Here is a 12493-nt window from a genome sequence, read left to right as displayed (position 1 = left end):
AAGACAGTAACTTCTACCTTTAGATTTTAAGTTTTGACCTGCCAGTTTGGAATGATAAAGGTTTTAGCTGCGTTGTGACTTTCCCAAGACAAGCAAAGTTAAAATAAAGAAACTGGATGATGCTATTGTACATGCTATGAAAATGCTTTCTTACGTGGAAATGGCTGTGAGGCTTCTAAAAACCCCCTCAGTCAGCAGTGGGGTCTTCCTCTGCTCTCCGCATGGCTTCTGCTGGCAGAACTGCTCTGTCAGAGGCTGTCAGCCCCCTAGAGCGGGGGCGCAGGGGACTGGGAAGGACCGGCCTTCCTCGCAGAGCTGTCTTTAAACAGCTTAAAAGTGGCCTTGGCATCCCTTGCGATAAGCAGGAGAGATAGTGGCCCTCAGGGTCTGCTGCATCCTGAGGTGAGGATGGACGACAGGACAGCCCCTCTCTGCCCATCCCCTGTCCTGCAGGGACTCTGGCAGCTGAAAGTGGGGTGGGAATGGGGGCGGGAGCAGAGCAGGGCCTGGAGTCCTGGGGACAGCGAGGCTGCCTTTACAATTTTGGGTCACGTGTTGATGCTGCCAGGATAGGAGAGGATTTCCAAAAGAGTTACATTAGCACAGTAACTCATTGGCCTTCACTCTTCCAGGAGACGTGCCCCCTTTGCCAAGATCGGTGTCCCACGATGTGACAGGTTTACCCAGTCTGCTAAAACTAAAGGAAGGGGATTGCCTGTAAAATGAAATAAAGTTCCTCTTAGAGCGTTCCAAGTTCTGATGCCTGTTCCGCCTCCTCCATGAAGCACTTGCGTCAGATACTGGATAACAGTGACTGTCCAGGGTAGAAGGGAACAGGCGGTGACAGAATCACACTGCCTGTGGAGGAAGAGGGCCGGCTTCACAGGGGTCATGTGTGTATCACGCCACCAGCCTGTGTCCCTAGCTGAAGGGCTTTCTCCTCCCAGTCAGAGGCCGCCAATGTGCTCTCCTGTCCCCGGCCTAGGACATACGGTTCTGCCTTTCTGTGGCCCAGGGGCGACCAGTGTGCAATTCTGTGACCACCGGTGATTAAACATTAGCACAGGCTGCAGAGTGAGGTGATAAAAGTGGATAATTTATAAACATTTCTCTTTGCCATGGACCTGTCTGTTCTCAGCATCTCAGGGATATTAAACTACCAGGGTCCTCAGCTCTCATGTGTCCCCAAATTCTCTCTCTCTCTCTCTCTCTCTCTCTCTCTCTCTCTCTCTCTCTCTCTCTCTCTCTCTCTCTCTCACACACACACACACACACACACACACACACACAGGTGAGCTCCGTTAAGTACCTGGAAAGACCCTGGGGCTGGACTCCGTTCCCTTCCAGCTGCTACTGGTCTCTCACTGATCTCTCTGGAACATTCTCGTTCTCCCTCTCACCTTGTCGCCTTTTTGCATTCTGCTATTTTCAGGAGCAAATTAGGTGCATTCTTCTAAACTGCTGTCACCCCTGCGACTTCCATGTCTGCATTTTTCGGCTTGTCTGAGATGGGTCTTCTGCCAGGTCGTCTGGGCCTCTAACCCAGCTTTTAACCAGTTGACTCCTCCAGTTCTTTGTATCAAGTTTATATGTTGCGATTCCATATTTGTTCATTTCTAAAGGTCATTTAGGGTTAGTGATTCAGACTCCTTAGGACGTTTATTAATTTGCGCCCTCCCATTTCACTGGGAGCCAACATTCCCGACATGCTAGCGTGTCTTCCATCCCAGGCGACGAGCAGCCCCTTCCATTGGCCCTTAGGTTTGTGAGCCACAGAGCTGGGAGGACTGAAACGGGCAATACCCCAGTACTTAACGCTTGTCCAGCTAGCCCAGCTGTGTAGCTCATCTCCAGCTCACATAGGGCCGGCAGCCCAACAAACTTTCCTGGTCCCGTGTGTGCGAAGGGATGAACTTTTCCAGAGGGCGGCTGTGCTTTGTGAGAGCCGTGCAGACCCAGTCACTTCCTGATCCTTTCTCGGTGGCTCCCGTCTGTCAGAGGGGGCCTGTCTGCTACTCTGCTCAGCCTCTGCTGTCGGATGGGACTGCCCCACCTTGCCAGGGCAGCATGATCAAGTGGCCCTCTTTCCAGAATCCTGTCCTCCTCTTTGACGCTTTCTGGGAGCACTGATGTTTTTAGGTACAGCCTTACACCGCGTTCTCCTGGAAGCCCTCACTGACTTCCCAAGTCTAAATCACCTCTTTCTCAGTACGAAAAGCACTCTGGTCTTCTTTCATCGTGGAACCTGTCTCCTCATGTTGCAAGTGCCGTTTCCTTCACCTGAATCTCCACATACACTCAGCATATGTGTTTCCTCATCAAGAAGTCTCAGCAGTCTGCAAGGGTGAACAGAGAGCAGCAGCAACCAACAGCTGCCAGATAGTTCTGTCTTGTTTAATTGATTTGAATGTAGTGTTAAGTGGGGCTCATGTGTAATGTGTAGTGAGGTGTAGTGAGGCTCTGCACTCAGCTGACGCCAGGACGGAGGCTAAGCCCTGATTTCCAAAGTTCTGCCCTAGCCCTGTCCTCAGGCCACTGTCCTTCAGCCAGTACTGATATCAGACCAGGTGTTGACGTAAATAGACTCATGAACATGGACAACAAATAGACACATAGGCTGTTGCCACAGTGAAATATACCTCACTGATTTTCAGGAAATCATCCTGACCCTGGAAAGAACTGGTCTTCTGAATGTAAGTTTTTGAGCAAAAATTCTGCTAAAATAATATTTGTCTCTTCTTTTACTGCTATTTGGACTCCCGCCTCCTTCTCTGTACCAGGCACAACGGCTCTCTATCTGTTTCTTCTCATGCACCCTTCTGTCATCAGCAACCTGCCCAGCCCCAGGACGTTCGAGGAAATTCAGTTCTTCAACGGCAACAACTACCACAAGGGTGTTGACTGGTAAGGAAAATGAAAGTCAAGTTCATCCCCAGCACAGGCTCCATTAGAGCAGGGCGCCTCCAGATGTGTGCATGGCAGCTGCAGAATTGCAGAATAAATTCGTTATGCTCGATTCTACCATAGTGAATTAGAAATTAATTTATGACGACAGACGATATGTTTAATCAGTGTTGCCTATAAATTGATTTGGACAGTACAATAATGATAACATTTTTCTGGTAAATTAATACGATAGAATAAAGCAGATTATGGAATATTTTTCATCAGAATTATTCATAAGGATATTTAAAATTCTCCTTAAGCATATTATTATTTCACTGCGCCTAGAATTTTTCTAGCTAAATACATAATTTGTTTTCACAATGATGCTTGAGGAAACAAATAAATCAGGCTGTTTTCTTTTCTCCTCTGTGACATGTATCTTCATTACCCACGTAGATTGCAAATGCTGTGTTGTAATGAAAGCTGATAGTTGTCATGCAAATAGTAACAAAGCATTTCTAAAACCATACTAATGCTCATCACACAAGTGAATAAAAGGAATATTACTTTCATTAGGTGAACTGTGAATAAATTTTAAATCACAATATTTTCCTAAACCAAAAAAGAATAAACCTGACTCTGGAACTGATCTTCCCTCTGGGGCTTCTTTCTGACTCTGTCCCAGTTTTGTAAAACAGTGTGGCCCTGAAGTCCAGTTCCCAGGTGTGCAGGCACCTGTCCCCTGAGGACAGTCCCCTCAGTGCTCACCTCAGCATTGCGCATGAGCCTGTCCCCTTTCAGACGCACGGGGACCAGGGCAGGACAGGTCCTTGCCAGGAGCTACGAGCCTTCCAGTCGTGGTAGATGCGTGTCCATCCTCTCTGCTGCTGGGATCTCTGTTTTAGCACACCGTAAAATGACTAAATGAATTTTGGAATCACAGGCAAGTTGCTAAAAAGCACAGCCACCATTTTCTCTGTGAATTCCAGTGGAACACAAGGTGTTAAGTCAGAATATAGATGAGACTCCACCACTCACTTGGGGAAACATGGTAACAAATGTCAAAGACGAGACTAAGTGTCTTTTGTGCATTCTTACTCATTCTTGGTTTTTATTTCTAGTATGTTTGAGGGTTAGAGAATTGATGAGCTACAAGGAGGGCTGCACACATAATTAAAGCCTTGCACTGGATTAACCTGTGAACATATTGATTCCGTAATCTCCACACAGAGGAGCGAGCCCACTGAGGCACCATGGTGCCCACTGGCAGGAACCAGCCCTGAATGACTCGAGAGGGCTCTGCTGTGCCCGCATTGCACATTAGCACAAATTACGGAGCAGTCGGAGGAGGGAACTACACCGTAATCTTTTCTTGTGACTCACATTTTAATCTCAATGTAAGAATGTTGCATTCAAGTGTGCAAACATCGATTTACTATGTCACAGTAGTTACCAGGCAATGTAGGGTCATTTGCTGTTTGCCAAGGGCAAAGTTTCTCTGGATTGGAGCCCGCTCTAGAGGAGGTCCCCGCTGTTCCCTAACAGCCACCTGCTTCCACTCACGCCTCCCCTGCCCTAATTGATCAGTAGCACAACAGGGCTCGGGCTGTTCTCACAATCCTAGATAGGATAGCCACTGTCTCAACTGTTGTAGTACCAGTCATCAAGACTGACAGAAATGAGTGTGGAAATATTTGAATGAGCGCATGTCCACAGGATGGCAGGAAAAAACAGACCTCAGGTTAGTTGTCTTTCTCTGCCTTCAGGTACATGGACTTTTTCCCAACACCATCCAACATCACCAGTGACTTTCTGTTTGAAAAGAGTGCTAATTATTTCCATTCAGAAGACGCCCCCAAGCGAGCTGCCTCTCTGGTCCCCAAGGCCAAGATCATCACCATCCTCATCGACCCCTCCGACAGGGCGTACTCGTGGTACCAGGTACGGTGCAGGGGGAATGCTGGTGGAAGCATGTGGTCACCATGTGGGTGCCGGTGGCACAGACCGCAGTGGTGAATACACGCTGAGGGGAGACACTCAGCGACTGAACTCAACAGGACCTGCACACATGAGTCAGATGTCCCGTCTGGGCAACCGGGTGGTGACCCTGTGCAGCAGGTCCTGGATTGACGTCATCTCTTTGTAACGCAGATGAGATGGGAGCCTAACTCTCAGTTCTATCAATCAGCTGTAGTAAAGCTGGTTTCTCAGAGGTCCTGTCGCTGCATTTCTAATGACCTATCAACAACGTCAAGGGAGAACTGGCTATTGGCCATATTCACATGACAAAACAGTCACTGAAGAAGGAAATAGGAGTGTGTGGGGTGGGAAGGGCTGAAGGGTGACCAGATGGTGACCGCGATTGGGAGTCTCTGTCACACTGAACGGAACCCATGAGCTGCCACTCTGGGGAGAGGACTGAGCTGGAGACAGATTCGTGAAGCAGAGGCAAAAAAGCCACAAAATGTGAAGGTCTGGGGTAGAGAAATGGAAGTGACTGTGATGGTCTCTCCTGCCTTTGGGAACTTGAGAACGAGTTCCTCTGATGAGAAAAAGGCGGGTAATGTTGGGGGCAGCTGTGTGGGAGAAAGGGGCTGTGAAATCTCTGTATAGGGGTGCGGCAAAGTCGATCAGAGAAGTGAAAACTCTACAGCCCTGAGGCCCAGCTGACATTACTGATCTTGAACTTACGGTGGTAATGACGTACACTAGTGAAGTCCCAGTGACACCGGTGCATTGGTGGGTGTGTGCTTAGTGCCTGGAGATATTAATGCCAAAAGAATGAAGACTAAAGGGGGATTTTTAAAGAGCATAGGCAGATAAGAGTGAATTTAATTTTATTTCTTCATCCTTTTCCTTGACTTTTCAAAATTTCTTCAATAAACACAAATTACCCAGAAAAGCAGTGACGGACAGAAAAGTAGGACACTGAAAATCGAGATTGCCAGTGGTTGGAGCTCCAAGAGGCACACTGGGATTGGCAGTAAGATTCAGAAATTATTAGAACCCATGTGTCAGTGTCTCCTTTAACATACAAAAGTGTGCTTTATTCGTTTGATGAAAATTCATATTGCAAAGCAAGATAAACTTACTTTTTAACAAATTGTGCCAAAAGCATTAAAATGTTAAGCCTTCATTAAAAATTCTGAATGTTAATACTTTGGGCAAAATGCTGTACATCTTCTTAGCAGAAACCACAGTTACCACTTAAAGCAGACTTATATGATTTTTTTTTCACATAGATTAAACTATTTAAATAGAAGAGGATCTACTCACACTTCTTCAAGTAAATGCCTTAAACACACACATTTCAAAGGAATTACTTTTTTCTCATAATACTTTCTATTGTCATATTGCTAAGATGAAGGTGTCCAAACTCCCTACATTTCAAAGTAATGCAGCCGATTACTTAGCTGGTCCTGTCTCTTCAGTAAACACTGTAAATCTGCCTCAGCTTGTGTAATACAGAAGCCCCTGCAAATCTCACCTGACACTGCAATTCCTACCCCACGTTTTTATGATGGGCCTCACAGAGGATCAGTAGTGCTATTTTTTCCATAAAATACGTCCGTTTTTGACTTCCGGTGATATTTTTATGCTAATCTTCATAATTGCAAAAATATAAAGTAAAATTGGTACTAAACTTTATACATCAGTGTAGAGTCGATTAAGTACAATTCCAGACTATGGCTGCTTAACACAGAAAATGTAGCTTTACTGTACTAATGTCCACACAATATGTTAATATATCTTTGTTCAAGTTATGTAGCTTCTATACATTATATTAAGTGTATTGTGTAATCCCAATGTACTCAGCACAACATATATACAAATGCGAATGTCAGTAAATCACCAAAGGACTTCAAAGGTTTATTAGTCCCAGCAATCTACAAGCCACTACTCACTCTTTAACCATTGACCACTTCTTAAGCATTTTTACTGTTTAGCAATTTTTATTTCTAACTCACATACAAGGCCTGCTCTTACACAATTGTATCGTGTCCTGACATACTTCCATCCTTTTCCTGCAGTCTTCTTTATGTTAAACTTTTAGATATCTTGTAAAATCAACTCATCTGTTCCCTTACCTCACCCACCTCCACTCTTACTTTACAGAACTAGTTCTCCTGGTTCCCACTTTTAGTTTTTTTCTGCTTATCAAAAGCTCCAACCATTGACACAGATCCCTTCGCCTTCTGTTCATAACTAATCTCCTGGTCTCCCTATACGTCATGTCTACCTCTAGCAAACACGCGACTTTATCACAACATGCAAAGGTTGGTTTCTTTCAAGGTCGTGATGATGTCACATCTTTTTATCTCCAGACTCTACTGTAGTTCCTTGGTCTGGTAAGGAACTTATTGAACGCTTATGAAATTGTACTGAGTATTCAATTCATATCTCATTATGTTGGGCTCTTGTGCTTGGCCAACAATGGTGGCGTGGAAGGACCCAGAGGACCCAGTACCGAAAAGTAGCAATGAAGCAGTATTTTGGATTAGCCCGTGTAGGTAATCAGGGGAGCGGAAGCAAAGGGCCATGGGCAGTGTCAGCATGAGTGCGACACCTGAGAAGCATCAGGGATAGACACGTGCCCCTCTGTCCCCATGGTGCCCACAGGGATATTGGAGAAATGTCAGAAGCCACAGGGACAGCTGTGAAGAAGCCATGAGCTGGGTAACCTGTGAGCCTACTCCTGCCAGTCTGCCTCTGTCCTTGTCACGGTGATCCATCTGGTCTGTGACTCCTTTCACTTCTGATCAGACCCATGAGAAAATTCCCGTGTCTTGCACCCAGACAGCTGAGACATGAAGATGACCGCAAGCGTCCGTACACGCTACTGCTTGTGCAAGGCGTGTACTCAGCGATAGGCCAGTACCTGGCTTCCGTGCATGAACTTTGCACCGGAGTTTTTATTCTAGAATCAATAAATCATTTTTATTACTTTTGTGACATAAAGGAGGCACACGCACACACACACACACACACACACCCCTATACACACATGAAACATACATGAAACACACTTGAACCTTTGTAGGCATAGAAAAATTTCATTTTATAATTGACTTCTTTTATTACAGCACCAACGGTCCCATGAAGACCCCGCTGCCCTGAGGTTTAATTTCTATGAAGTCATTACAACTGGACATTGGGGCCCGTCCGACCTCAAAACGTTGCAGAGGAAGTGCCTCGTCCCCGGATGGTATGCGGTCCACATAGAAAGGTGGCTGACTTACTTTGCCGCTTCTCAGGTAAGGCCCTGACATTTGCTGCCTCTGTGTATTGTATCATGATTGTGTTGCACTGACATTGCCACAGACCGTGATTACTAGGAAGAGGGGATCATCCCAGAGGCGTTAATGTGGATCTTTACCTTTTCCATGTCAATAATAGTATTAACGTGAGGTTGGGTGCCTGTGACACGCATCCTCGGGGGCTCCTTTTGTACACTAGCCAGTTGCAGAGTGGTGAGTCCTCACACAGGACATACCTGTGAGTCATAGGCAGCGTCTTGTAACTGCTGGCAGAGCAGCCAGGTCCACAGGGGGTTACAGAGCGCGTGTGCAGATGTGCATGTGTCATGTGTCGTGGGGCGTCTCACAGTGAAACAAGGAGCTCATGCACTAGACCGTGCAAAAGGGAAGTGCTGTCACAGCTGTAGAATGTGCGCTAGAACAAGAAATCAGGGTTTGAGCAAAGCATCTGTGCCATTTAGTCTTCATTCCAGATCAGGCCCCAAGTAGAACCTGAGTTCTCTGCCACAGTTTGTAAGAATGGATGAGTCACTTCCATCCAGATGCCCACTGTTTCTAAGCCCTGAGCTCCAAGCTTACGTCGTGGGATTTCATAGGCTGGGTGATTACCTGATTATACAACACATGGGAAATGGTGTTCCCAGTGCACTACTAAATCAAGAGAGTTTCTATGTTTATTTCTGATATATAGTCACGTTCCGTAAGGATCCTAAGTACTGCCGGTGGCGAGTTTTAATTGTTCATTTGGAGACCTAGGAATAGCAAACACTACAAAGTGTCCTAGGTCCCGCGTGATCGTCCTGCTCACATGGCCTCGCTGCCCACTGGCATGCCGGGGCAAGGGAGGCAGCGCGGCCTGTTTAACTCAGTTTTGTTCTTCACACAGTGACTCTTTGACTTTTCAGTTGCTAATTATTGATGGACAGCAACTGAGATCGGACCCAGCTACTGTGATGGACGAAGTCCAGAAGTTTCTGGGAGTGACACCTCATTATAATTACTCCGAAGCTCTCACGTGAGTCCATTCTTGTGCTTGCTTCCGTTCCCATCATTTGCTGTCCGAGACTCTCCGTGGTCGGCCTGTGTACACCATCATTCACTCCAGCTATGAGTTTATACGACATTTTGCTGGTTACAGTCACAGCAGCTCCTCACCAGCTGTATGCTATTCCCTTCCGAACACCAGGGACACTGCATCGAGTATTATTCAAGTATTATCTTACACGCATTTTATTGTGTCAAATTTCCCTTTCTGTGAGCTTCTGTCACATAGAAGTTTGGCTAAGTGAACTCTTTACATGCCCAGGTTGTACAGAAAGTGTCCTAGGAGTGGGGCTTACAGAGGTGAAAACGTCTGGTTGGGAAGAAAGCGAGTGGTATTTCAGGCAGAAGGGGAAAAGGGCATATGCATGCTCTGTCCTGTATGGATTAAATTAGGTAACCAGATATAATCTCCTGTAATGTCCCAGTGACTCACTGCTGTGGACAGCCCACCCCACACCTACCAGTGGACACCACAGCCTCCTCATCGCCTGACGGGTTCTCTGGGCTGGGGGCTGAGAGAGGACACAGGGCTGTCAATGGGGAAGACATCAGGGTCTGGGTATGATGTGGACAGCAAGGGGCTGGAATCTCCTGCAGCCTTCTCTTTCCAAGTACAGGTCTTTTCCTTCCTTGGTTAAACGTATCTCTAGGTACTTTATTCTTTTTGATGCAATTGTGAATGGGGTTGTTTCCTCGGTCTCTTTCCAATAGTTCATTATTTGTGTGTAGAAACATCAGATTTATGAATATTATTAATTTTGTATCCTGCAACTTTACTGAATCCATTTGTCTGTTCTAACAGTTTTTGGTGGAGTCATGTGGATGGATTTGTTGAACCATCCTTGCATCCCTGGAATAAATCCCACTTGGTCATGGTGCATGGTCCTTTCAATGTATTGTTGGGTTTGTTGAGGGTTTTTGCATCTATGTTCATCAAGGATATTGGCCTATAATTTTCTTTTTTTGTGGAGTCCTGGTCTGGCTTTGGTATCAGGGTAATGTTGGTCTCGTAAAATGTGTTTGGAAGTTTTTCCTCATCTAATTTTTAGAAGAGTTTGAGAAAGATAGGTATTAAATCTTCTTTGAATGTTTGCTTCAATTCACCAGTGAAGCTGTCCAGTCCTGTGACCCATATATCATGAATGTCATTACACTTGATGTTGTGCCGAAGGTCTCTTAAGGAATCTTCACTTTTTAAAATTATTTTTTTGATTTTGCTGCTCTCTCATGAGTCCCGTTGCTTTGTCTTCTAGCTCATACATAGATTCGTTCTTCTCCTTGGCCCAGGCTGCTGGTCAGCCCTCCCGTGTGTGTTTCGCAGTGGAGTTATAATCTGTGATGGATACTTTGTTATGTTTCCTTTCTTCCTGTTGAAATCCTCACTGTGCTCAGCCTGCTCGGCGATCAGCTTTATGACATTACTTTGAACTCTCTATCAGAGACGGCTTATCTCTGTTTCATTCAGTTCTATTTCTGAGGTTTGTCTTATTCGTTCGTTTGGAACCTATTCCTTTCTCTCCTCATTTCGCCTAACTCTCTGTGTTTGTCTCTGTGTATTAGCTAACTCAGCTAACTGTCCCAGTCTCAAAGGAGTGGCATTATGTAGGAGATGCCCTGTGGCCCAGAAGTGCCATCCACCTGTCCAGAGCCAGGTACTCAGGGCTGCCCCCTATGTGTGCTGCGTGTCCCCTCCTGCTGTGGCTGGGCCACGACTGTGGTGTAAGGATGGGCAGGGCTCTCCCCAGCCCAGCTGTGCCATGTGGCCATGGAAGGAGGAGCAGATTTGGGGGGCAGGTATTAGCAAGATGGAGTGAGGTCATCCAGATGGTCCCACCAGTGGCTCAGGCCCCACGGAGGGACCCAGCCAGGCCCTGCCTCTTCAGCAAACCCTCACCGGCTGCAGGTGGGTCTCCTTCCTCTGTAGTCTGTGCTGGTTTCAGGTCATGGGTCTGCACAGGAGCCCTTCAGGAGCAGGTTTTCTGTTCCTACAGTGCTGTTGTTTTCCTGGACGTAATCCTAGTAGGTTTACAAAGTTAGTGTTTTGGGGCTCATGTCTCCTGTGTAGGACCTAAGGGTAGGTGCCTGCTATGGAGCCAAACCCCGCACTCCCCGGGATGGGTGCCTTGCCTATGAGGTTCCTCCTGATGGTGCATCTCCAGGTGGGTACAGGCTCTCCCTGGCAAGACCATGACTCTGCCCGTCCTTCCCATCTGGGCGCGGCCCTTCTCACCTGTGTAGGGGACGTTCTGTCCCTCCAGCTTTCAGACCTCGTTCAGAGGGTCTCATTCCACATGTGAATTCGCTGTGTCCCTGGCAGGAGTGAGCGTTGTCAGCGTCTCCCTGCTCCAGCACCTTGGACCTGACTCTCTTCACGGCCTCGCCCACATATCTGGCTCAGTGCCAAGCTCTACCAGAGGAAACCTTCCCATAGGCTTTCTCACCGTGTGATGGCTCTGTTCCATGACATGTCGGGGGCGCTGGGCCAGGAGAGCCAGGCCCTTCTCTGACCCAGCCCTGCCAGACACAGCGTCACTTAAGCCACATTTCATTGATCACAGCCAAGTCACTACAGCCAGCCCAAACCCAAGGGGAAGAGGGAAGGGTCCCCCACTGGAAGGGAGAGTGAGGGCACCCTGCGGAAGAGGCTGTGGGAGGGGGTTAGAGCTCTAGTCATCTTGGGAAAACAAAGCCATGTGCCTGGGCAATTGAAAGTGAAAAAAATGTAAAGAAACAAATAACAAACAAAAACAAAACCTCCTAGCAGCCACAGCACATTTTAAAAGGGCGTGTATTTGACTCCCTCTGGAGGCCTGATACAAAGCCTATTAAATTTTAGACAAAAGTCTAACAAGCCTGATTATATAATTTCCCAGCTCCCAGCAGATAATCATCAGCAATTGGACAATTAGAGAGGGCGATGGAGAAACAGGAAAAGTAGGAATGAGGCTGGGTTCTTCCTCCTGCACCGAAGCAGCCCTAATGCAGGTTTAGGTGCCCACGGCGTTAGCACGGCAGGCAGGCAGGCAGGCCGCTGGTGCTACAGGCGGGGGGCTCCCCGAACACGCCCCATGGAAAATGCCCCACGGAACATGCCCCACGGGACATGTCCACGGAATGCTGCAGATGAGGGCGGGCATTCCCACCTCCCGGCACTCATTCAGGGAACAGTTCCATCCTGTTTACTGCAAATATTGCTTGCAGTTCAATAAACCTGTAAAATCCTACTTTGAAAAAAGAGATTACAAACAAGTACAAAATATATGGTTTTTAATATGCCTCCCACTTCACAAAATGAATCACTACCG

The 12493-nt window shown here is 46.9% G+C and overlaps 1 protein-coding gene across 3 annotated transcripts in view; it reads left to right on the top strand.

The window, feature by feature from the left end:
• LOC308509191 (bifunctional heparan sulfate N-deacetylase/N-sulfotransferase 4-like) overlaps positions 1-12493 on the top strand; it is a 206333-nt gene that overhangs the window by 184312 nt on the left and 9528 nt on the right. For 2 of the 3 annotated variants that reach the window (XM_081076935.1, XM_081076934.1), the window contains exons 10-13: positions 2781-2904; positions 4653-4827; positions 7971-8141; positions 9050-9159. In XM_081076935.1, the coding sequence (XP_080933061.1) occupies positions 2781-2904; positions 4653-4827; positions 7971-8141; positions 9050-9159 (580 nt within the window). Of the gene's footprint in view, positions 1-2780; positions 2905-4652; positions 4828-7970; positions 8142-9030; positions 9160-12493 lie in introns of those variants that run through there. The other variant, XM_081076936.1, reaches the window with a different exon arrangement.

Source organism: Rhinolophus hipposideros (genome assembly GCF_964194185.1).
Source record: "Rhinolophus hipposideros genome assembly, chromosome: 16".
NCBI lineage: Eukaryota > Metazoa > Chordata > Mammalia > Chiroptera > Rhinolophidae > Rhinolophus > Rhinolophus hipposideros.
Note: the sequence above shows the minus strand (reverse complement) of the source record. Positions and strands in the feature narration are given on the sequence as shown.